The 27,607-nt window shown below is 32.8% G+C and overlaps 1 protein-coding gene across 50 annotated transcripts in view; it reads right to left on the bottom strand.

The window, feature by feature from the left end:
- The window catches only part of LOC106881762 (ryanodine receptor), a 385,182-nt gene that overhangs the window by 36,120 nt on the left and 321,455 nt on the right, over positions 1 to 27,607 (bottom strand). For 47 of the 50 annotated variants that reach the window (XM_089360088.1, XM_014932252.3, XM_089360089.1 and 44 more), the window contains 11 exons: positions 25,194 to 25,293; positions 24,311 to 24,390; positions 23,384 to 23,460; positions 21,410 to 21,564; positions 18,903 to 18,991; positions 18,286 to 18,414; positions 17,776 to 17,880; positions 16,457 to 16,538; positions 16,176 to 16,246; positions 15,111 to 15,176; positions 3,837 to 3,916 (listed from right to left, as the gene is read on the bottom strand). In XM_089360088.1, the coding sequence (XP_089216214.1) occupies positions 3,837 to 3,916; positions 15,111 to 15,176; positions 16,176 to 16,246; positions 16,457 to 16,538; positions 17,776 to 17,880; positions 18,286 to 18,414; positions 18,903 to 18,991; positions 21,410 to 21,564; positions 23,384 to 23,460; positions 24,311 to 24,390; positions 25,194 to 25,293 (1,034 nt within the window). Of the gene's footprint in view, positions 1 to 3,836; positions 3,917 to 8,628; positions 8,709 to 15,110; positions 15,177 to 16,175; positions 16,247 to 16,456; positions 16,539 to 17,775; positions 17,881 to 18,285; positions 18,415 to 18,902; positions 18,992 to 21,409; positions 21,565 to 23,383; positions 23,461 to 24,310; positions 24,391 to 25,193; positions 25,294 to 27,607 lie in introns of all 50 variants that reach the window. The other 3 variants (XM_014932251.3, XM_014932258.3, XM_089360116.1) reach the window with 1 other exon arrangement.

Genomic DNA, 27,607 nt, shown 5'->3' with positions numbered 1-27,607 from the left:
GTTTATGATATCAGATAAAAGGAAAAAAAAAACATGAACAATGAGGATAATGAAATGCCGTGTGAAACTTGTCTTGATGATCAATCTAAAACTGGTTATGAAAATAATTCAGTTGGATAAAGTATTAACATAATAAGAAAAGTTAATTTAACTGTTCCAGCAAATAAATACATTTCTTCCAGCTAAAACAAACAGCTTAATATTCTAATTACTGTACTGGCACTCAATCTGTTAAAACAACAAAGGTTCTAGTGGAACAGTCAAATTAATGTGCAAGTAGCTGAGTACTCCACAGACATGTGTACCCCTGACATAGTTTTCAGGGAGATTCAGTGTGATACAGAAGGTGACAAGGCTGGCCCTTTGAATTACAGATACAACTCATTTTTGTCAACTGAGTGGACTGGAGCAATGTGAAGGGTCTGGCTCAAGGACACAATGCACCACCAGGAATTGAACTTATGACCTTATGACCGTGAACTGAATACCTTAACCACTAAGCCAAAGACGTTTTAATTCCTATATTTAATAGCTAAAAGAGACACAAATATATTAGACGCACTTCATTTTCAGCAGAGTACATTCAGGAAAACAAATATTTAGTGCATTAAAACATGTAATATAGGCCCAATTTTGCATACAGGATCTGCAGCAATTTTCTAAGATATTTTTCTTGAGAAAAAGGGATGTCTTATACGTCGTCACATATGGTGTTTGAATTTTCAAATGGATTAGTAACAAAAAAAAAAAAAACCCCTCTTGATACCAGCCTGGTTGACAATGTCTTCGGGCTTATGATATAAAACATCTTGTTGCAGAATATCTATATTTACATTAAAATCTTCCATCATAATTTATATGAGAACCGTTTTTAAGCTATATTTTTAACTACCATGCTAGCGATGACATCATCAGCTATTTTAATAAAACTTCTTCAAAATCTTCATTATTTTCTAAATTAATTGAAACATTTGCACAACATATTCCTTAAGAAATGTAGCCATGAAGGTTTAAAAACAGTCAGAGTAAAAAATAAATCTAAAAATATTTGAATATTTTGATACATAAAACTGATATGAATTATTACTTTACTGATATCATACTTTGCTAATATCATATTTGACTGATATCTTCACTGACTTGAATGATATAATTGCTTAAAATTTTGTAAGCAATCTATTTTTATCCATTCTTAGAGAAGTAGATACCTGAGTTAAACTCTTTCAAGATATATTATTCTTTTATTTGTTTCAGTCATTTGACTGCGGCCATGCTGGAGCACCACCTTTAGTCGAGCAAATCGACCCCAGGACTTATTCTTTGTAAGCCTACTACTTATTCTATCGGTCTCCCTTGCCGAACCACTAAGTGACAGGGATGTAAACACACCAGCATCAGTTGTCAAGCAATGTTGGGGGACAAACACAGACACACAAACATATATATATATACATATATATATATATATATATATATATATATATATATATATATATATATATATATATATATATATATATATATATATATATATATATACGACGGACTTCTTTCAGTTTCCATCTACCAAATCCACTCACAAGGCTTTGGTTAGCCCGAGGCTATGGTAGAAGACACTTGCCCAAGGTGTCATGCAGTGGGACTGAACCCGGAACCATGTGGTTGGTAAGCAAGCTACTTACTACACAGCCAGTCCTGTGCCTATATTAGTTAAAAATGTCAACAAATGTTTCAGAGGTAAACAAAAAAAAAAAAGCAGCAGTTCTATTGTTATTTACATTGTTTTCCAGACCAATACCAATAAAATTGTTGAGAATTTCTTTGTTGCAAAGATGTTTGATATTGATCCTTACTTACTTCCTTTAATAAAATAATAAACAAGCAGAAACTGATCAGGTGTATTGTCCAGTGCAACAGTAATGTGTGATCAATGTAAATATGTGAATAATGGAGAAGGGGGATAAAGAAGGAGAGAGAGAGAGAGGAGAGAGAGAGAGGAGAGAGAGAGAGAGAGAGAGAGAGAGAGAGAGAGAGAGAGAGAGAGAAGGTTAAGAGAGGAAGGAGAAATATAAGTAAGGATGAGAGTTACATGGGAGAGATGAAAAAGAGATGAGAAAGAAATAGAGAGGGGAGGAGGAGAAAGACAAAGTGAGAGACAGAGACAGACAAAGAGAGAATGGATGAGAAAGGGCATACATGTCACATGGTTGGAAACATATTGTAAAATTTTGTTTATTTTTATTTCTTCATCATATTTTATTTCTTCATCATATAACAGATTTATATGAAAGACCTTAGAAATCTGGGCAGTCTCCTTCTCTTTGTTTCTGTCATCATCATCATCATTATTTCATATTGGTTTTTCATGCAGGCAAGGGTTGGATGGATTATCATAGTTCAAGTCAATCCACATTTCGGGGTTACTGACCATCTCCCCAGGACAGAGTGGAGGACCACCTTTTGCTTGTATATTCCATTTTCTTAGCATGGTCTCTATTGCTTGAGTCCTTTTTGCCCTAATCTCTTTACACAAACATCAGAACGAGGTGCCATTGCATGTCAAAGATCCCAACATTGCCATCAAGACAGATTCTGCAGCAGCTTGGATTTCAAGGACTCACGGCTCTTCAATATTCACCCCAGAAACCTGAGAGTACCTGCATGCTGTGGACATAGGTATCATCAAAACAGAACTGGATTTCCTCCTGTCAGGAGTTCTGGATGAGCTTACTTCACAGCAGGAAATGCAGATGAGGACTGCAGCATCAAACTCACTTCATTCTCATTCACCAAATTCCACATGTCAGAGGAAGTTTCAAGTAGTGAAGGTATAGTAATGCTAACAGTGGTGTCCTAGCAAGGCTGTAACTCTTGAGCTGGAACTAGTTAAATTTATACCAGTACTAAAGACACAGTCATGCTTTTGACAAAGTGAAAGTGTTCTCTGAGGACTCTATATTGTCTCTGTTTATTCACTGACTATTTTAAAAGGGTGTACTAGATACATTTTAACATGGCATCACTACTAGAGAGGCTACTTTTTACCTTACAAGATTAAAGAGTTCTCTTGATTTTACATTCTCTCCTTTCATTCAACTCAAATAAGATTGAGTGGGTGAATTGAAGAAGGGGCGATAGTAGAGCGGTAGCTATCATGGGATGGAGAAGGAAGAGTGAGAGAATGAGTTGGGGGAAGAGACTGACAGGAACAGAAAACGAGACAGTGATGAGCAGCAATACATGTTGGCTGTTAATGATTAATATTTGAAACCCTAGAATAACAAGTTAAATTAATTAGGTATTAATTATAATCATTGATTCACCAGATTAATTTCAAAGCACCCAACACAAATTCCAGCATATCTAAATACTATAATTAAATAGCAACTTTAATAAAATAATTAATTAATAAAACCACTCAATAAACTTCAAAAATATTTAAAACATTTTTTTCTCAAAAATCTATTTTATTTTGTTTGAAAAGTAAAAAAAGATGTTTGGAAAAATCACATTTTTTAAATTTCAACTTTCTTCTTGTTTTGTCATGCAAACTAATAGAGCAAGCACTGAATTCCATTCTACATTGTCTTGTTTTTTTTTTTTGTTTTTTTTTTTGATACGGCAATAGAAGTAACTGTAGCAGGAACTACACTCTAAAAACAAATGAGAGCAGATAGCAACAATTGTAAAAAAAAAATCAACAAAAGTTTGTAGTAGTAGTAGTTGTAGTAGTAATAGTAGTAGTAGTAGTGGTGCTAGTAGTCATGGAAACAGCAACAGAAGAATTTTTTTTTTAACTTTATTTTTTCTTGTTTCTTACATGCTTTTTGACTTACTTAGAATACACTTTTTGCTGTTCCATTGCATTACGGAATTCTTTGAGGGATACGGTGCCATCTTGATTAGCATCAAATTCCTGATAGGGCAGAGGCAAATGAAAGGTAATAATTGATAACTAAGCAGGACAGCTAAAATTGATGAAGACATTTCCAGCAAAATAGAGCAATAATAATAATAATAATAATAATAATAATAATAATAATAATAATAAAAGGAATAATAATGATAAAAAAAGAAATTATAAAACTTGTGAAATAAAAACAGAACAGGAAATATATAAAAAAAACAAAATCTCAAATGAATGCTGAGAAAATGGTGATATATACAAATTGTATTGTACAGATGAAAATTTGAGAAATTCTATCCATAAACTGCTAAAAACAGAAGTGAACCTTCCCTCAAATCACACCCTACTGTCTTAAAAAAACATTATATTTTAATAAAAAATTTCAGTGAAAATACTAATGTGGCAATAATCTAACAAAAGTTGCTAATCATAAGTAGACATCATATACAGGAGATAATACTACATGTATTATAAATGGAAAATGCAGAGTGAAAATGGTGTAAGAAGAAAAACTACTTGTAAGATTGATGAGATATGATAAAGGAGGAGAAAACAAGAGGCATGAAATAAGACTATTGTACATCTGTCTGAACCATACTAACAGGGGAAGAAAATATATTAAAATGAGGATAAGGATAATAACATATTGCTCCAATGTCCCTTTCAGTCGGAGGGGAAATGAAGTGCTTTGCTCAAGAACACAAAGCATTGCTTGATCTGGGAATTAAACCCAAGATTTAGCGATTGTAAGTGCAATCGATTTTAGAGGTATTTGTTATCTCCTCACCATACAGAAGCTAATATTTTATTCGAATCACTTAACGTTGCTGAGAATGAAATCTTAAATTAAAAGGTATGTTATTTGCAATAATGGCATAATCCAATAGTAACACAACTATTGTAATATTAGTTTCAAATTTTCGCACAAGGCCAGCAATTTTGGCATGGAGGTGTAGGTGGTGGTAAGTGATTACATCGACTTCAGTCTTCAACTGGAACTTATTTTACTGACCTCAAAAAGATGAAAGGTAAAGTTGGCTTCAGTGGAATTTGAACTCAGAATGTAATGAAGGACGAAATGCCACTAAGCATTTTGCTTGGCACATTATGATTCTGTCAGTTTGCTGCCTTCACGCAACTATTGTAATATTGTCATTGTCATCATTATGTCTGTAACTCAGAGACTTTGATAACAACAATAGTATTGTTCTATATTTAAGAGATGAGGAATTATGTACATTATTTACATTTGACGGATATTTGTTCTCATCTTGTTTGTTGCTAACACAACGTTTCGGCTAATATACCCTCCAGCCTTCATCAGGTGTCTTGGGGAAATTTCGAACCTGGGTTCTCATTCCTAAGGTATTTTTTGATGTTATTATTATTATTATTATTATTATTATTATTATTATTATTATTCAGGTCACTGCTTGGAATCGAACTCGGAATCTTTTAACCCCAAGATTCTGAGTTCAGTGACCTGAATAATAATAATAATAACATCGAAAAATACCTTAGGAATGAGAACCCAGGTTCGAAATTTCCCCAAGACACCTGATGAAGGCTGGAGGGTATATCAACCAAAACGTTGTGTTAACAACAAAGAAGATGAGGACAAATGTCTGTCAAATGTAAATAATGTAAATAATGTACATAATTCCTCATGTCTTAAATATAGAACTATATTATCTAATCAGTATGGAGCTGACATTAGACTTCAATAGAGACATATAGAGAAACTCCATCAAAACTAGCTCGTCTTTCAAACCATCTAACTTTCTTGTGTAGATGTAGAGACTCAAAGCTAATATCACCTGGCTTGAATATAATGACACCAGAAGATTCATATAAAGCTAGAGGAATAGCAGAAAGAGCAGGACATGTCCTCGTCTGTGAGAGGAACCATTACAACCATTGGGAAAAACATCAACTAAATGCCCATGGGCATATGGCATAGTGGTTAAGGCACGGGCTACTAACCCCAAGATTCTGAGTTTGATTCCAAGCAGTGACCTGAATAATAGTAATAAATAATAATAGTAATAATAATAATAATAATAATAATAATAATAATAATAATAACATTGGAAAATACCTTAGGAATGAGAACCCAGATTTGAAATTTCCCCAAGACACCTGATGAAGGTTGGAGGGTATATCAGCCGAAATGTGTTAACAACAAACAAGATGAGGACAAATAATCATCAAATGTAAATGATGTAAATATGAACAATAGTATCATTAGTGATAAATATGAAACTTAATAATTGCTTCTGATGAACCAATGATGAAATCTCTATATGGTCATTTGATCTACCAAAAGTAGTGAATAAATCTTTAATATAATACCAAATTCTCTTGAAAAAGAGAAAGGACTCTTTTGATGATGTAGTTTAATGTTGACGGTTGAATTCAGCACTGATATTTGATAAACACCCATTAATTGCAATGGAGAATTGTACCAGAGGTGCTGTAAGCTAATGGGTGTGCTGAGTGTCTTCTTCACAGAAAGTGTAGTTCCAGGAGAGGATTATAAGCTGTTACTCCTTTAGCTAATTGGCCATTATCTTACTGACTTGGTCATCTGTAATTTTCAAAACTGAGTAAAGAACATGTGATATGTTTGTCAAAGTTGTTTCATCACCTAGCTGATTGATTGATTGACTGACTGAACGAATGATTAATCAAACAATTGATTAATTAATTGGTTAAATAGTTAACCAATTGACCAAAAACAATGGCTTCAAATTTTGGCATAGGGCCAGCAATTTTTAAGGGGAGGGGTAAGTTGATTACATCGTCCTCAGAATTTGACTGGTGCTTATTTTATCGACTCCAAAAGGATAGAAGGCAAAGTTGACTTCAGTGGAATTTGAACTCAGAATGTAAAGACAGACTAAATGCCACCAAGCATTGTCCGATATGCTAACAATTCTGTCAGCTCACTGCCTTCACTTAACCAAAAGAGATAAAAGAAAAAACTGAACCAGTGCAAGCAATATGGACCCTCTTGAGGTACAACAAAATATGATAGTTTAGAATTCTGAAAATGACTTTGTCAGATAAATGGTGTTTAGAGAGTTAATAACTGGCAAAGGTTATATTTACTACTCAGATATGTAGCCATGTTATAACTACTGTAATTATGATGATTTTAATGAAAATATTAATGTGGAAGATGATAAGAATGATGATGGTGATGAAAGTATTGTAAAATACCCCATCTCCTACAAAAAATACATTTTTGCTGACTGCCATAAATATTTGTATTTCAATTAGAATAACTACTTTTTCTATAAATATTTATCATACCTGTAAGACTAACAACACCAATATCATGAGGAAAATTTCCCTTCATTCCTTTATTTAAATATATGTCTTTGAAAAACTAGACACACACAAATGCTTACATTTTTCTAATTTGGATCATTTTCAATTTGTAATGAAACACACGATTTTTAAATTTTTCATGCATAAAAAGAAATATGTAAAAAATAAAATAAAAACAAACTATCAAATTGTATAGCACCAATAACAATAAACTATTTCAAAGCGACAGAATATTTCAAATGATACAAAAACATTCAACATAAAGGAATAGGTTTGAGAGTTTGAAAATAAGAGATAAATGTATAAAATAAATAAATAAATATATATGACTCAAAATAAGGCAGAATATAGAATAGAAAAAGACATAAGTAAGCAGGAACAGATATCTGTTAATGAACAAATTAATTAATGAATAGTAAAAGATATGCATTCGTTAAATAATAAAGAAAAGTACATTCAAGAATGAAATTATGTGGTGACTAGAATTCAAACCAAATGAAGAAGATGAAGACACAGAAAATTGACTGTTTGCTGGCACCAACTCAGGCAAAGAATATAAAAAAAAATGTATATTTGAAGATATAGAAGATTGTACTGAAATCATGCACACCTCTATGCACATGTGTGTGTATGTGTGTTTGTGTATATATACATACATGTATATATATATGTATATGTATATATATATATATATATATATATATATATATATATATATATATATATATATATATGTGTGTGTGTATGTATATATGTATATATATACATGCACATATGTGTGTATCTATAAATATATATATATATATATATATACACACACATATATGTGTGTACATATATATACATATATATATATATATATATATATATATATATATATATATTTATATATATATATATATATATATATATATATATGTATATATACATATGCATATATATATATATATATATATATATATATATATATATGTATGCATATATATGATGTTTTTTGTTGTATGTTGTTAGTGTCTCCAGTCAGTATTTGAAATCAAATTATAACAATATTTCTTAGGAAATATAAATCTAGTTTGAAATGTATTGGTTTAATCTGATTGCAAAATATTAATTTGTTGATTGTCAATCTTTCATTTATAGAAGAAATAAAAACAATATTTCTCTGAGTTAAATGTTGTTGAATAAATGAGTTGAAGTATTGAAAATATTCAATAATTCTGCCTTAATATAAATGGAGATACAACAACAAGAACTACAAAAAACAAAGACAACACAAGTTATTTTCTTCACCGTTACCAACAACACCATCATGTAATAATAATATAGCACTTTAGGGAAGGCATAGTGACCACAACTGGACAGTTATGTGTAAAAGCAATCATACACACCGGCAGTACATTTTCTGTGATTCCATTAGTTGCCTGAATTCTTTCACTGATATGTAGCCATCCCGATTAGTATCATAGTCCTATAGTTTGGTAAGAAAGAATTCTATATTTTGGTAAGATAAATTACATGCACAAATTTGAAGAGGCAAGTTTCTTTAGCCATGAAAAGATTTTGTACGTCTTTTCTGAGGGACAAGTTTAATGTCAAAACTTGTACAATTTTACAGAAAGAATTTATGAAAAGCCTCATGGTTTCTGGAACTTAAAGAATATATTTTAGAACTTAAAGACTAATTAAGAAATTATGTAAATATCCTCATTTTAGATAAGAAAGGATAGGAAAACCAGAAATCTTTCCACTTTTAATATATTGTAACCTCATTATATGCATGTGTGTATGTGTGTGTGTGCTGTGTGTGTGTGTGTGTTTGTGTATGTGTGTGTTGTATGATGATATGTAATGGCAAATAAAAATTTGATAAAAAATAGCTCTTTGAAATGACATTTTGCTAGGTACTGCGTTAAAATAAAACAAAACTGTCAAATATTGCAGTGCTGTAAAATACCATTTTTGTATGTTGTATAAAAATCCAAAATGGTTTTATACAAATAGGAATGGTGATATTAATAGAAACAGAATAAAAAAAAATCAACAACAAATGAACAAATATTTTAAGTAAAAAATGGTGTCAGCATATAATTAAGATTTATGTTAGATTGGCACACTCTCTTTTGTAGAATTAAATAGTTTTATGGATTCCAAGTTCAACAGAATATAATTATTTTCTAGCATTCCTGACAATATTTTTTTTGTTTTCTTTGGTTAGAAAGCTTACTGCTTGGGTATGACAGAGAGACACACACACACACATCTCTCTACCTCACATACACACCAAGTGTGTGCATATATATATATATATATATATATATATATATATATATATACACACAGTAATCCCTTGACTACCATGGGTGTCACATTCCAAAACTCCCTGCTATAGGTGAAAATCTGTGAAGTAGAAACAGTACTGTACATTTCTTTAATTATTTTTATAATTTGTATATATTTAATTATAAATGCAAAACAACACTATGGAGGAATTGACGTAAGCTTAAATAATAAACCGTTATAGGTGAACTGCGATATGATGAGGGATTAGTGTGTGTAGATAGATATTCTTTTATTCTTTTACTTGTTTCAGTCATTTGACTGCAGCCATGCTAGAACACCACCTTAAAGGATTTTAGTCATAGAAGTCGACCCCAGAATTTATTCTTTGTAAGCCTAGTATTTATTCTATCGGTATCTTTAGTCGAGTCACTAAGTTACAGGGTCATAAATACACCAGCATCGGTTGTCAAGTGATGGTGGTGTGTGTGTGTGTGGGGGGGGGGGCACACAAACACAGACCAACACACATAAGCACACACACACACATGATGGGCTTCTTTCAGTTTCTGTCTACCAGGGCTTTGGTCAGCCTAAGGCTATATATATATGTATATACATGTATATATATATATATATATATATATATATATATATATATATATATAAACATATATATATCATAAGTGTGTGGTCCATGGAAGCAAGGGAGGCTTCCCTTAAAAATTATAGAAGCAAAATTGAAACTATATTACTTATTTTTCATAAGATCGTTCTTCTAATGTTCTGTAAAATTAATATAAACTACATGACATCATAGGCTTCAGATTTTTATTGTCAGAATTAGCATGAGACGTCAAGCAGTGGCAGACAACACAAAAAACCTGTAAGGGAAGCAATATGAGCTATTGCATCCTTTTCGATGTAATTTTTAAACATTTTTTCTGATAAAAATGCCACAAAGACAATTTTTTTCTAGTAAGAGTTGATAATGAATAGTTTTAGATGTTAATAAATACTTATACACTTAGATTAAGTTTCTATCAATTTGCAATACCTATGATATATATAATCTTACGTTGTTATGTTTACATAGGAAAAGTGGAAGTAATTTGACATTCTGCTTTCATCAGAAAAACAGTGAAAAGATAATGGCATAGTTTTCTGTGTTTATTCAATTAATATTTTATAATTTTTCAAATTACAGAACACCCTTAATATAAAATGTGATTTTTTTAATTTTAAAAATATTGGGTTGGGGCATAATTATTGCGACGTTTTTCAACAAATTTTATTCAACAAAAACAATAACAACATGTAACAAAAACAATAACAACATTTAACAAAAACATCTTTAAATGATTATTCTGGAGCATATTCATCATCTACTTCAATTACTGCTTCTCATTTGCTTGGCAGACGGCCAAACTGTCATTTAAAGATGTTTTTGTTCAATATTGCTATTGTTTTTTTTGAACAAAATTTGTTGAAAAAAAGCTGCAATAATTATGTACCAATCCAATTTGATTCAAATATCTATGTGACAGAAAATTTTGGTCATTGCTTCTCCAGCCAGAAAGATCACCACATGCCCCTGATTATATATATATATATATATATATATATACTTTTTGTATGCTTTCTCTCCATATTTGCACTTTATAATGTTGGATAACCTTAGATCACTTCCTACACAGCCTGCCCTATCACTTTTCCTGCCCTTTTTCTCAATACTGCCTGTTACAAGTCCCTTCACTCTCCCCACTACCATCCTATCACAACTATAAATCTGTTCCTCTCCTCTTGTCCTCCCTCATCCCTCACATGTGGAATCATCTTTCACTCTCTCTTCAATTCTCCCTCAGTTCTAGAGGCCATTTTAAACTCTTAGCCTTGCAAGTTACAAGGCCATCTTCACTACTGGTACCATGAGAAAAGCACTCAGTATACTTTGTCAGATTATTTGCATTAGGAAGGGCATCCAATCGTAGAAGCCATGCCAAAATTGACATTGGAGCATGATGCAGTCGTCTGATCTTATTAAATTTTGTTGATCCATCCAAACCCAAGTCAGCATGAAAGCTGTATATTAAAAGACAATGATGACCATATATAAATATATAAGTATATGAATACCTGTATGTCTATCAACATATAAATGTATCATATTTCATTATTAGTTTGAGTTTGTCATTTCCAATCTTCAGATGATAATGGAAAGACAGAACTTTGGGAAAGTATTTGAAGATAAATGAAAGAATCTTCGAAAATCAAAGCATAAGATGAATTTTCTCAGGAAACTTGAAACAAAATGATCTTATTGAATGAAAAATATGACTGATACAGTTTTGCTATGTGTTATTATTATAATTTCATTCTATTATAACATTGTTTTATATCTACTTTTCTCATCTGCTATGTATAAAACAGGAAATTTTGAGGCAGCATTTTACAATGGATACCCTTACTGACACCAACTCTTTTAGTTGTCTCCTATAATATGTAAAAATACATACTAATTCTAAAAACTGATACATTTTTAGAGTTTGAACAACACATTTGCTCAGCAAAAAATCCTTGAACTTCCTTGAAATTCAAAGCTACACACATTCACAGTTTATTCAGAACCTTTTTGTTCACTTGTATACTACTCTGCTGACACATGATGTTTGATATCCTCATATTTAACTACCAAAAAATTTGGCAATAATATTATCAGAGTAGAAGTACTAGAAAAACACTAAGATTTTGACTAATGTAGAAACAGGTTGTATTGCTTGCTTTTTGCTATTGGTAAAGAGTAACTAGATTTACTTTGTTCTTGATAAGACAAAAGTAATTTTTTATAATCTAAGATAATGTCAAAAGAATTAAATTTATGTTAAAAAAAAAAAATCAACATGCACACACATAAACTGTAGGGAGGTGAGGCCTTAAAAGTTTTAGGCAAAGGGAAAAGCAATTGATTTGTGGCGACAGTATATTTGAACATGTTATGGTTAGTTTTTGAAATGTTTTATTACTTTTCTACATGCAAAATTATAAGCAGAAAATTTTAATTGACTGAATTTTTAATCATACATGACTTACAGTTACTTAAGTCAAATATAAATGTATGTTTCATAAAAAAAATGTTTTGAGAGAAAATAATCTCAAGTGTTCATTTTTAAATAGGATTGAATTATAATTTTTCTCAGGATGTTTGATCAAAATTACTATTGGGGAGTTTTGATTGAACATTCTAAAAAGAAAATTGTAATTCCTCTGTTTATAAAGAGTGAATCCATGAACTTAAAGTTTGTTTGGTAAGTGGAATGCATGACTCTCTTGGCTCTGGAGTTACTTATGTAACTTTACAAGAGAACAAAAGAAATATATATTCCTATGTATTGAGTTCTATTATTCCTGTTTGTTACAAGCTACAAATACACACACACACACACACACACATGTGTATCTGTATATAAATAAGTGTGTATGTGTGTGTGTATATATATATATTAGGCAACACTAAAGAATGCTCTCAGTTGTCTTCCTTTGTTCACCAGGTACTTCACAGAACATATTTTAACTCTGCTGGATGCATTTCATTGTGGCTCCAGCACTAGAGTAGTGGCCTTGTCTCATGTAAATCTAAAGAGATTTTGATTTCTAGAAGGATTGTGAACAGAATGATAGAATCTAGACAGCGATATGGTGGAAAGTATTGATAAAGAAATACATTTATAGGCAGTTGCATATAGAATAAAGACAGGGTGGTGTAAGGAAGAGAAATAGAAATGGTGGGGAGAAACCTATATAAAAAAAGAGTAGAGATGTCCATGTCAATAATGAGTGACAAGAATAGAAGTAAAATGAAAAGGAGAGTGAAGTGATGAAGAATAGCAAAAATATGGGAGATAGTATGAAATAGTAAGAGAGAGTAAGTGATAGCATCAGAGAGGGATAATTGTGAGAGAGAGAGAGAGTGATGGCTATCAATGAAAGATTATATTGAGGAGACAGAAAGATGGCTTGGAATAAAGAAAGGTGATAGTAAATCATCATCATCATCATCATTTAACGTCCACTTTCCATGCTAGCATGGGTTGGACGATTTGACTGAGGACTAGTGAACCAGATGACTACCCCAGGCTCCGATCTGATTTGGCAGAGTTTCTACAGCTGGATGCCCTTCCTAACGCCAACCACTCCGAGACAGTTCTACTGCCATTCCTTGATACATGTGTTTTGATGAAAAGGAGATAAACTGATAAAGAATGTTGGTGTGGGAAAATTGTATAAGGAGAGACCCTATGTTATCCTTTATTATTGGAATAAAATGAGTGGCCAAGGCTGTTTTGGATGCTGACGGTTTGGCACAGCTGACTGGATATTCAACCTGCTTTGGTGGCAGTAAATTTTGGCACTGGAGGCAAACACAACCCTCAACCACACATACATGCATATGCATGCATGTACAAAAGTATACTCATACAAATAGAGAAAGAGAGAAAAAGAGAGAAAAAGAGAGAGCAAGATAGGGAGTGAGAGGTATTATAATTTATTAACTGATCATGATTGACATAAACACTTTTGCTTCTCTTCACACACATAAAGAGAGAGAGAGGGAGTGAGAGAGGGATGAAGAGAAGGCAGTGGAGACATATACAGAAATGTCTGATACCAAAAAAGTAGTCAGCATTGAATCAACAACACCAAATGGGTGGCACCAAACCAAAACCGCTCAGTCTCTAATTACGGAGATAGTATGGTTGAGTCAATAAGAGAGAGGGTGAGGAATGTATGAGAGAGTGGTAGACAGACACTTAATAAAAATATGTGTGAGAGACTTAAATGTATAGAAGAATAGGAGGAATGAGAAATGAGAAGCTGTGTGACAAATGAGAAAGAAATGAAGAAAGAAATAGCCAGAGATATATCAGGAATATCAATATCATGGTTTTTTTACCTGTACACACACACACACACACACACACACAACACCCATGTATATTTATATACATGTGTGTGTGTGTGTGTGTCTCTCTCTCTCTCTATATATATATATGTATGCATACATATATATTTACTCATATATATATACATATATGCTAGTATATATTTGTGTATGTATGTATATTCATATATGTATATAAATGTACATACATATATACACATGTACAAATAAATACATATGCAAATATATATATATATTTGCAAATATAAAATATATACACACAGATATACATACACAGGTGTATGTATATGTATATATATATATATATATATATATATATATATATATATATATATTCACAGACATTTATATATGTGCATATAGGTACATACATAAGTAAATTTATATATATATATATATATATATATATATATATATATATATATATATATATATATATATATATATATATGGGTATAACTGTATTTAATTAAAGTTTCATATATACAAAGAAATATATATAAATAAATATATATATATATGTGTGTGTCTATACACACACACACACACACACACACACACATGCAAAGACACACCTGCACATAAATAATTCTGTAAAATATCTAACTGAATAAAAAGAAAATATAATTTTACCAAGAATGATTCTGATGATGTAATATTTTTCATTTTCAAGAAAATATCAAAGAACTTTAGAATCATCTGAAAAATACAAGAAAAGGTAAGATGCATATTTAATAATTCGAAATAGATTCCAGTATGAGTTATTAAATTTTCTCAAATAATGACATAGGCATAAAATAATATTGTTATTTGCATATTTTAAGGATCATTTGTTTCATCTTGATAGAGATCACTAGTTTAAAGCTATCTTAATACCTACTTGCACTTTCTATTAAAAGTTATGTGGTGCAGTATAATGCCACACTATGATCCATCACTTAAATGCTTGCTTGATTCATGCTCTTGCTTAATGTGGCTGAGCTCATCTCAAGTTTGTGGTCCCAGAAGTGTTATCAAGTGTAGAATTGACCAGGTCTCTACCACTGGTAGCCCTGTGTTAGCTCCTCTGCATCCTCAAGGTGACATTGAGCCTCTGGAGATCTTCCCTAATCATGTCCAGCTATCTGGTGCAAGGCCTACCATGTGGTCTCTTCCAGCCTGCAGCTGATGCATCAAATGAAAGGAAAGCCTTGGTAGAATGATCTATGGAGCACAAATGTGGCCCTTCTCAAAGACTTTGGCAAAGAGATCAACGGCTTCAATAGCAGAACTCTGAGAACCATTGAGAACTCTGAGAACCATGGTAATATCACTTAAATGATATTTTTAGATAACTATAAAGAACCCTTGACTATGTGATTAAGAAATTTGCTTTGCAACCACATTGTTTCATGCTTAGTCCTACTGTACAGCATCTTGGGCAAGTATCTTCTCTAGCAGCCTCACACTTCCCAAAATCTTATAAGTGGATTTGGTAGAGTGAAACTGAAAGCAGTGTGTTATACACACATACACACACACGTGTATAAATGTGTGTGAGCTTGTGGATATATTTGGTAAAAATTTATAAAATTGTTAACTAATTCCGGTTTTACAGTGAATATGTTTGAGCCAAATGGAATTCTAAACTGGAACATTTTTTTAATGTATTTGATATAACAGGGACTAATGTATTTAAAAAATTAACCATTATCTTACCTCCACATTTCCAGAAGATTCGACAAGTGTGTCTACCATTTGTTTACCAATTGGTCCATGCATAACATTACCTGGAACAAAATATAATTTACAATTAATATTTAAAATTCTATTAATATTTCTAGCCTGTTATATTACCTCAAATTTCATTTTAAGTTATTTTATAATATTAGAGATGATGACATATTAGGTATTTTTAACTAATAGTAAAATTCTTGTAGATATTGTTGTTTTACTTTAATGCTAAAGATAAAAAACATTAATGAAATCAAGTTCCATACCTTCAAGCATTGAAAGAAGCATGATCATCATTTCTTTTTGTAAGTTCATGAATTCACGCAATAACTCCAATTGCTCAAAATCCTTGATAAAATTACAACAAAACAAAATTGTGTCAATGATATTTATTCTGATAGTTTCACAATAACAATATATATTTACAAATTCATAGATATGGTTCAAATTTAATTTAGAGAAATATAGATTTAGAAAAATTCAGTTAATTGAAGACAATGGTACCATATTTGATGGCATATAAGATACACACATTTAAAAAAAAAGTATCAAAAAGAAAAAAAATTATCTGGGCACTATATACCAAGTTGGGTCTTTCATAAGTTCATTTTGTCCTTGATATTCCCTACTATAGGCTAATTTTAATGCAGATGGTCTCTTCTACCAAACCTGATCTCACAATAGTAACTTACTTTTTATACACAATAATGTTTTGGAATGTGCTGCTAATTTGCTTTAAATATTTATAAACCTTAATGCACTAACAACTTTTTTTCTGAATGTGTGCTGTTGGAATTGAAGAGTGTCTAATATACCTGTGTGTCTTTTATACCATCAAACAGGATAATTAATCTTTTGATATGCAGGTATTTGAAAATACCTCATGAAGTGATGACAGTGCCCTGCATATTTATGGGCTGCCCTTTGGCAAGGCATAGCACCTGTTCAGTCACCCTGCCAGGGATACAGTGAAATCATGGGTCAGCAGTATGACAGATTGTGAAGAGGTAGCAGAAGAGTTCAACTGAGCCAACAATGCTTCTTTCATTGATGCTGAGAGTAGGAATCCTAGAAGATCAACGGTTAGGATCACTAAGCTCTATCAAGAGAGTAACTGAAACACACCCATAGGGGTGGTGTTCATGGTTGTGTAATCAGTAAATGAAAGATTCCCTGTGACTCAAGTTTCCAATTCAAATTCATAATAATGAAATCAGATGGTGACAGAAAGTTATGGAAATCAGTGAAAGCAGGGGAAAAAAGAACCAAACCACTAAAAAAGGGATAAAGTTCCTTTTTGAATTATTTAGGCTCACAAAGCCAGTTTCCTGGATTCTGTGGTATATATACTTCCCACTGGATTGCACACCAGTCTGTCACAGGTAATATTCATTTTTTCCAGCTGGAGCAATGTTAAATGAAATGTTTTGCTCAAGAACACAAAGCATTGCCTGGTCCAAGAATCAAAACCACACTCTTACGATCATGAGTGCAACACTGTAACCACTAAGGCACATGCCTCCACAACCAAACGACTAAGATAAAATTAAAAGGAGAAAAAAAATAAAATCTCAAATGTACTCACTTTTGATAATTTGTCTTGCATTTGGGCAAATATATAAAGAAACCCACCAACAGCATCCCACAATCTGCTGTGGGCTAAAGCCAATTGGTTTTGGGCACATGGACCCTGTTATGAATTAAAAGAGAAAATGCAAAAGAGGAATTTCACAATGAAATTTCAAATAAACAAAAGCATGTCCTATTTACGTGTGTATATAATGTTTAGGCACAAATATCAATGTTATATTCAAGAGAATTACCAATGCAAATGTATGATGGTTCTCAACTAATACTTCTTCATATTGCATTTATAATAGGCTTTCATATCTTACTCCAGCAATCTCCAAAAACACACACACACACACACACACACACACACACACACACACACACACGCTCACACACACTTGCTCTGAAAATGCTTGTCAATGAAATCTTCAATGAATGTTAGTTTAGTGTAAATATGATTTGATACATCTGGAATTGAGTGAAAATGGAATTTAAGAAAGTGGTTAATTCTATATGTTCTTACCTGAATATACTCAGTGAGTGATCTGAACACATATTTAGCTACCATGATGGCTCGGCAAAAGTTAGCCTTTCCGGCAGGATCAATTAAATCTTTACCAGAATAATGCCAGTAGAAGTCCATAATAGATTCCTTGAAAGGGAAGTGAAATTATTTTAGTAGAATTTCTATGAAAATGTGTCCTTTATATTTCAAAAGTATATGTAAACAGAATAGTATTCAAATTTAAAATTTTCACAACAAACATAATACACCTATACACAGCCTAGCCAAACCAATCCCTCCAACCAAGTACACTGCGTGAAGACTCTTTGCTACAGTATAGTGCTATTCTAATGCCCTAGAGTGGATATTTTTTTAAAGAGATTTCACCGGTGGGGCATACATTTTTCTGGAAAGCTATAGTGGGACCTGGGGGAAAATAGTTTGGGTAACATTGCTTTAGTGTCATTATTATTAATTTTTTACTGCTTCTTTTATTTCTTACTTTTAAAAAAAATTTTTTACTTTTTCTATTTAATAATTAGATGATCAAATTACCAGCTGATTAATTATAAGTTCTGAAAACTTAAGAAACATGAATTAGAAAATGAAAATAACAGAATAAACAAAATAGTTACTTGTAAACGAAGAAGGTAATCCACAGTGCAAATGATAATATTCACTGTTGTATTGTTTCCTGCTTGTGTTCTGAGATAATTTTGGAATTCTGTAGAGAAAAAGATAAAAGTGGTTTTTATTGAGATTGCTTAGTTAGATATTTAAGTCAAGAAGGTGGTTAAAGGTTTTGTGGCTCGAGTTAACTGCTCTGATGCAAGATATGGTGTAATGAGTTCAGTGAGAGGCGTTCCAGTACGTTTGGGAAAAGAAGTGAAAGATGAGTTAAAGAGGTTGGAAATGATGGGTATCATCACACTGTCAGATTACTCTGGAGTCAAATGTGCCTCACCTCTCATATTGCTGAGGAAAAAAGATGCATCTCTTCACATGTGTGTCGATTATAAGGCTCATTTAAATGCACATATTGACGCCTATTCTTTTCCCATACCATCAATTGACACTATCTTCTCTGGTATGTCAGGTGTGAAATTTTTCTCCACTCTTAATTTAAAGCATGTGCATTGGCAAATATCTTTAGTGGAGGAAGCCAGGTAGCTTTGTGCTATTAATACAACCAATGGTCTCTACCTGACTTCAAAAGTCTATAACAGACTTCGAATGGCATATTTCAGAACTGCATGGAAACTCTACTAAAAGGCATCAAAGGAGTCAGGGTATATCTATGTTAGTAGTGAAGCAAAATTGACGAGCAGAGAAAATGTGGTAGTTGTAAGGCTAACCAAGGTGCAGTTTCCATTAACAAAGAAAAATCATTCTCCAGAAGAAGAAATTTGACTTTCCTGGAAGGAACATATCTGAAGAAGGTATTTCTCCATCTCAGGAATTGGTAGCAAAACTAAAGGACATACAAGTACCAAAATTGAAGGCAGCTTTTGACAAAATATTGGGTCTGACAAATTACTACAGAAGATTTGTCCCGGCATATGCTGAAAAAGTAGAACCACTCTTATCAGCTAGATCTAAAGAATTTAAGTGGGGTAAAGAGCAGGATAAGGCCTTCTGTATGCTTATCACTCATCTTTTGGAGGCTCCAGTTTTGCAACCATACTCAATGGAGAAGATAAACACTCTCACTGTAGATGCATCCTTGATTGTAGTAGCTGGGGTGTTATCCCAGGAAGGACACACAGTGGCATTCATAAGCTACACCTTTAGCCAAGCACAATGAAATTGGTCAAACATAGAGAGAGGTGCTTATGCAGTGGTATGGTGCATAGATAGACTGTAGCATTTCCTTCTAGGAAAGCAGTTTTATTTGGAAACAGATCACCAGCCTTTAAAAACCCTGTTCGCGAAGGATTTAGATGTATCTTGATGTACTTTGCAAAAAAAAATAGCCAGGTGGTGTTTGATTCTATCACAGTATGATTTTGTCATTAAGCATGTTCCAGGTAAAAGTATTCTGCATGTTGATACCTTCTCTTGATTAAGGTATAATGAGACTAATGATGATGATATAATTTTCTTTGCTTCGCATTTAGACAAATGCAACAGTGGCAGAACATTGATCCCATAATGATGGAAGGCATCCGAAAACAATTAGATGCAAATGCATTATATAACGAAATAAAGGAAAGAATTTTACAGCAAAATTGGAGATCGGTCTCGAATCTGGGATGTGCATTTGTTAAAGAGAAGGATTTTCTAACATACGAAAGTGGCTTAATATATCATAAAACTTGTCTGTTTATTTCAGCATCTTATAGAGCTGCAGTATTAGCTAAAATATATGACACACATGGACATTCAACAAACAATTAAGAAGGCACAACTCTGTGTTTGGCGGCCTGGGCTGGCTTACTTGGTGGAGAAGTTTGTCAAATCTTGTGATAGTTGACAGAGAGTTAGGTAAAATTTAGTAAAGGCAAATAATTCATGGTCTATTCCTGGGCCTTGGGAATGTGAGCATATAGACTGGGCATATGTTCCAAACATCAGTAACATACTTGTAATTGTAGATGCCTATTCAACATGTATTAAAGTATTCTTGTGTCCTAATTGCTCAACTGAGATGGTAAAAAACAAGCTGCTTGAGGTCTTCACTCATTATTGTTTAACGTCCACCTTCCATGAGTTGGATGCTTTGATAGGAGCCAGCCCGGTAGAAGACTACACCAGACTTCTGTGTCTGTTATATATAAATATCTGTCTGTATGTGAGTGTTTGTGTTTATGTTTGTCCTCCACCACTATTTGACAACTAGTGTTGGTGTGTTTCCATCCCTGTAACTTAGCAGTTTGGCAAAATAAATACCGGACTTCAAAAAATAAAAAGTACTGAGGTCGATTCATTTGACTAAAAACCCTTCAAGGTGTCACAGTCTAATGATTGTAATAAGTAAAAAAATAAATGATAAATGATTAAGGATTAAGTAAAAAAATTACCTACCAATAAAAAAAAAGAAACAAAATATAAACATAAAATCCCAAACAAACCCAAAACGAAACAAATTGTAAATTATTTTCAATAATAAAATGTCTTTGAATATTTGGTAATACAGACTTACCAAGATTGTGACCCTCACAAAGCAATTGTAAGAAGCGGAATAGTTTGCAGGTGAATTCTGCATCATGTAAGTTTTTCTCCCCAGGTCCAGTGTCAGTACTCATTCCAAGTCCCTCAGCTTTGTTACAACGTTCAAAAGCATCCAGGTCAAGCACACTAAAAAAGAAATACAAAAAATATGGGATAAAACTTCTGAAAAGGTTTTTAAAGTGAAGATTGTTTGCCAACATAATGCGGCAGTCCCGGTTGGGATGAATGTTTCTGTTATTTAGCCTCAGGAATCATCGTCTCCAGCTGGCTATACAACACACATCTATGTCCTTATATTTTCAAAAAGGGGAGTTCAGCACCCCTATTCAGCACAGAGTGGGGATGCTAAACTCCCCTGTTTGAAAATATGTTTCCTGGGGAGATGATGTTTTCTGGGGTTAAATAACAGTAACCAGGATTGCCACATTGTGTTGGCAAATAATTTTTACTTTAGAGTAATGTTACTGAATGTCTCTTGTTGAGAGCTTTAGAAATAATAATTTTTCTATGGATTAATTTTTATATTCTTTCTATTACTCAAATAACTTCTACATTGTGTTTGTCGAAGCTGGTAGAAGCATTACTGCTGGAAAAATGCTTAGTGGCATTTTGTCTATCGCCACCTTCTGAGTTCAAATTCTCCTGAAGTTGACTTTGTCTTTCATCCTTTCAGGGTCGATAAATTAAATACCATTTGACCACTGGGGGCGATGTAATCGACTAGCCTCACTTCCTCAAAATTTCAAGCCTTGTACCTATAGTAGAAAGGATTATTTTTGTCCAGCTGTTGTCACTTAGTGCTTCCTTTTTTCTTTGAGTCTTAGGGTTCATATGATTGGTTACCAGGTTTCCATGGTAACTGAGATCCCAACATTACCCCTGAATGGGACGCTGGTCTGCTGTAGGGTTCAAAGGACAACAATTTTGCCAGAAGCGGGCAAGCTGATTACATTCACGCCAGTACTTAACTGGTACTTTATGTTGATCCTGAAGGGATGAAAGATAAAGTTGACTTCAACTGGATTTGAACTCAAAATGTAAAAAAATCCAGGAGAAAATACCACTATGCATTTTATCTGACAATACTGTGAAGAAAGCACCCAGTACACTCTCTAAAGTGGTTGGTGTTGGGAAGGGTGTCCAGCTGAAGAAACCATGTCAAAACAGACCATGGAACCTGGTGCAACTCCTAGCATTGCCAGTTCCTGTTAAACAGTCCAGCCCACGTTGGAATGAAAAATGGTTGAAAGATGAAGATGAAGATGATGATGATGATGATTCTGTCAGCTTGCTGCTTTTGTCATTAATTGTTGCCATTAAGAAAGTTCAATAGATGTGTAATTCAGTAGGCCTTACTTACACCCAACTGTTAATCTCTACATCATTTCACTACTTAACACTAATAAAGTAAACATTGGTAACATGTTGAAATATGCAACTCTCCTTTTTAGGAAAAAAGTGATCTTGTACTTTATTGGATATTATTTGAAATTATTGTATTTACTTGTGTTATAAGTTACACTATTTTATGAACTCAAAATGTAAAAAAGCCAGGAGAAATACCACTATGCACTTTGTCTGATGGTGCTGTGTAAAAAACACCCTGTACACTTTGCAAAGTGGTTAGCATTAGGAAGGGCATCCAGCTGTAGAAACTATGTCAAAACAGACTATAGAACCTAGTACAACTCCTGGACTTACTGCATGAAAAATGGATGTTAAATAATGATGATGATGAGGAGGAGGATTCTGCCAGCTCACAGCCTTTGTCTTATATTATTTGATTATAATTGGAAAATGGGATGCATCTTATACATGGGCAAAACTAAAACTGTGAAGGAAAGAGCAATTTAACACTAAATTAGGGGAACAGCTTATGTACAATTAAATATGGGGATTAACAATATCATTTGATGTCATCAATAACAAAGAGCTGTTGTTATACCTGCATTGCTGCATAAGTCCAGCCACTGATGTAAAAAACCCAACATCTTTTTTGTCTTTGAGATGTTTTAGCATTCTCTGAAAAATATGAAACAATAAAAGTTAATGGAAAATGATATTTAAGACAGAGAAAATATCAATTGACATATTGTCAGATGAAATAAATCTATCTGAAATAAATTTTAGATAACAGATTATGTTTCTTTTCTCTACTTTAAAGTGGATATAGGGAGAAAGTGAGAACATTTTATTTCTGAATAATTAACTTCCGCATAAATTTGACAATAATTCAAAGGTGACTCATTATAATATTAGTTAATTAATTAGGCTGATAGCCATAGGAAAGACAAATAACATGATTATATACTTTGCAGGTCAACTATAATGTCCATTCCTTATTGCAGTATGGTGGCTTGTGTACCTCAATGACTCTGAGAGCTATGTCAGTGAAGTACAAGCTCCTGATAGGGCCTCTCATGCTAGGCAGGTCAAAGGACAACGGCCACACTAATATGGACCACCTCTTCCTAGGGGTAAAAATGGGTTTGTGTAGAGCCAACACCCCTACTAAGAGAAAAGACAAAGTTACAGAAGCATTGATGATAATTCAAAACCAACAAGACCTTGAGAGGAAAGCCCAAAAAAGGCAGTTCAGAATAGAGTACAAAGAGGAAAAGTTATCAATGGCCTATACTCCAAAGGGAATGAGAGCCTTTAGTAGATAAAGAAACTTTACAGGTGTTAGGAGCTTACTGTCTTACACATGCACACACATATTCTAATTCTGCTGGGGTTGCTAAAATTGATACTTGTAAAGAAACTGAGGTTGGTAACATCATTTATAATGCTGCCATTATACAAAAACTATATTTTTACATAAAAGAAATCAAAATGTTGGAAATTAAAGTAAATTTTCCATTGTTCTTACCTTTTGTACGTCAATATTACCTCCTCTCAGTAGAGATATACCAAGTTCAATTGTGTGATCAACAATCGGGCTATATACACCTGAAATGATAAAATGTATTCAATGTTTTAAATTATTTAATTTGGTTAAAATCAAAATCAGGTGTTGAAGAAACTAAAAGCAGAGTGCATTGATGATTGAGTAAAAATTTAAGAACTGTTGTCTCTAAAGTTTAAAATATTTCATTAAAATCTAAATCCTCTTAGAATCATATTTCCAAAATTCAATTCACTTTGAAAATAATAAAAAATTTGGGGATATTTTTGTAAAATAATTTTTCCATATATCGATTGTTGTTATTTGGCTCCACACTGATCAAGTGAGACATAATCAAGGTGTTCATATGTGGCCATCCTGTCTTTTTTAATGGTATGTAAGACCACATAATTCAACTACCTTTCTTTATTTAAGATGGTTATGTGTAATTTTGAGAGAGGTTTCTAGTAACTTGAGTGCCCATGTAAAAGCTCCCCTGTTGGCTTCCAATTTCGCTGTATATAACTAAAGGCTTGTTTTGTATTTTCTGAATCAAATTTAAAATAATATATCCCGTGTGTGTGTATGTGGGGGGGGGGCATGAAAAAAGCACCTATGCTGGTGCCACATAAGAAACATCCAGTACACTTTGTAGAATGGTTGGCATTGGGAAGAGCACCCAGCTGTAGAGACCTTGCCAAAACACACAATTAGAGCCTGGTGCCACTATTCAGCTTGCCAGCTCCTGTCAAACTGCCCAACCCATGCCAGTATGGAAAATTGATGTTAAATGACGATGATGATAATGTTTATATCAATATTTTGTTTCATTGATTTTGTTATGATAAAATTCTTCCCCCCAACTTACCTTTAGTTGCACTGATATAAAGTAGGATCATCTCTGCTGCTCCACGTTCTGATAATCGAGATTGTTCAGAAAGAAGCTGTTGTTTTTCCATTTCTTGTTCCTTTCAAAAGAAAGACGAAAAGAAAATTAAATTTACTCTACATTAAACTTAGATTAGAATAGAGAACTAAAATCTGTCTTAGAACAAAGCAATTAGTATAAATGAAGGCAGTGAGAGATGAAGAAAGAAAGAGAAAGGATGGGGGAAAAAGTCATCTAGAGTGAAAGAAGTAGCTAATGAGAGAGAGAGAGAGAGAGAGAGAGAGAGAGAAGGCAGAAAGTAGTTGATACATTTTTCCTTATTCCTAATTATTTTGAACTCAATACAATAGCAAAGAACAGCACAAGAAGACATTGTTTGAATTACATATTTTCCTCACTTTAGATGTATTATTATTTTATTTGATGTCACTGGGAGAAAAAGAAAGAACAAAACAAAAAGAAACTGGTTGGTTGTAAATATTAGGAGAGTGTAGCAGTTGACAAAAAGATAAATTCAACGAAAAATCAGTTTAAAATCAGTTTTATTGTGACAAAGACTATAGTGCTTTTAGTCATAAATCCTAGAAATATTTGAATGTGATACCTATATAGAGTGTTACCAAGTTGAGTAGCTTATTTTTGCACTTCCCTTAATTCTAATTCTTGTGACATACCATAAAATTTAGAGCCTTATATATTGGTTTCAAAACTTTGTTTCCAGTGAATTATTAGTCTTTAGAAGTACTGCAAGATTTCATGAGTATTTTATGGACTATGGAAGGTAAGAAAATGGAATGGAAAAGCAATTAATTGCCTACTTTGTAATATACGTGATGCTATTATTTAGTCCCAAGACAAACTTGACTGATCAAAGTCATGAGTAATGGCTATTATCATATATATATCGAGGGTGCATGACTTATTGGTTAGGGTGTTGCATTCACAATCTAGCGATTGTGATTTCAATTCTTTGACCAGGTGGCGCATTGTGTTTTTGAACAAAACACTTCATCTTACATTGCTCTGTGATCACTTTGATACCTGACACATGGTACACTATGCCACTGTTCAGACAACATCGATTTGATGGAGAAAGTGAACTAATGTGTGGTACGAGTATTTGATCGCTATAAACAAATCATTTGTTGCAGGTCATTCGGCAAAAGCTGAACATTCATATGTTGTCTTCGATGGGAGAGTCCATCATATATAAAAGATAATTTTAAAAATGTGGATAATATTTCAAAATGGAAATTCATATAAAAATAGTTTTGCCTAATTGCTTCAGGTTAAATAATTAACAAGCTTATTAGAAATTAAAACTTAAAACGCTGTCACAATGCATGAGACATAATATTGTGTAGTAGACCTAGACTTTGGAGGCCCTGAATAGAGTTCACTTTGTTGCAAATATTCAAACAGGATCCTTGTTTCTGTATCTATCCTTGTGTTTACTGAAGATATATACCGGTAGGGGTTTTATGTTGACCAACAGTCTCATCACTGTCACCTATCTGGGAGAACCAGATAAGGTCAGGGAAACTGCCTTTCCTCCCTTAAATAACTTATCGAAGTAGTCTGTTTGTTCTTATATATATGTGCACACACACACACACACACACACACACACACACACACACACACACACACACACACACACACGTGCACACACACACATACATATGTGTGTGTGTGTATATATATATACATGTATGTATATACATGATCATATATGTGTGTGTGTGTATGTGTATGCATGATCATATATACATATATATAGTCAACAAATGATATATATACACATGATCAAGCATCAAAAAGACAGCTCTTGGTCTGCATTGGTAAGACTTATATTATATAGTAAAATTGATAAGAAGAGTTTAGTAAACTTTCCTTGGGGAGTGGAAAGATTCAATGTTTTGGACAGAGTCCTTCTTCAGGGAGAAGTTGACAGGAAAGAAATTAAAAGACAGCAGAATTTTATACTCTCTAAGTTGCAGCTCGCTTTGTTTTTTTTTTTAACTTAGAGAATATAAAACTCTGTTGTGTCTCTTCAATTTTTTTCTCCAGTCACCTTTTCTCTGAAGGACTTTGTCTGAAATGATGGATTTTCCATTCTTCATGACAGCTTCACTATATTCTTTTTATCAGTTTTAATATATATATATATATATCAAGCTTAAAATTAAATTTCATAGCAGATTTCATTAGGTAATTATAGAAATCTAACCTTCTAAAATCATTAGATATTCATTAGTATGAAAATGATTTTGATGATGTTGAGTACTTTAAAAGTCCAAGATACCATGTATAATATGCATCCAAATTTTGGGGCACTGATTATCTTCAAGACTTATAACAGCATCTTTAACTAATACAAGAGATGATAGGCT

This window comes from Octopus bimaculoides, chromosome 11 (assembly GCF_046866305.1).
Source record: "Octopus bimaculoides isolate indiv1 chromosome 11, ASM4686630v1, whole genome shotgun sequence".
In the NCBI taxonomy this organism is placed as follows: domain Eukaryota; kingdom Metazoa; phylum Mollusca; class Cephalopoda; order Octopoda; family Octopodidae; genus Octopus; species Octopus bimaculoides.
Note: the sequence above shows the minus strand (reverse complement) of the source record. Positions and strands in the feature narration are given on the sequence as shown.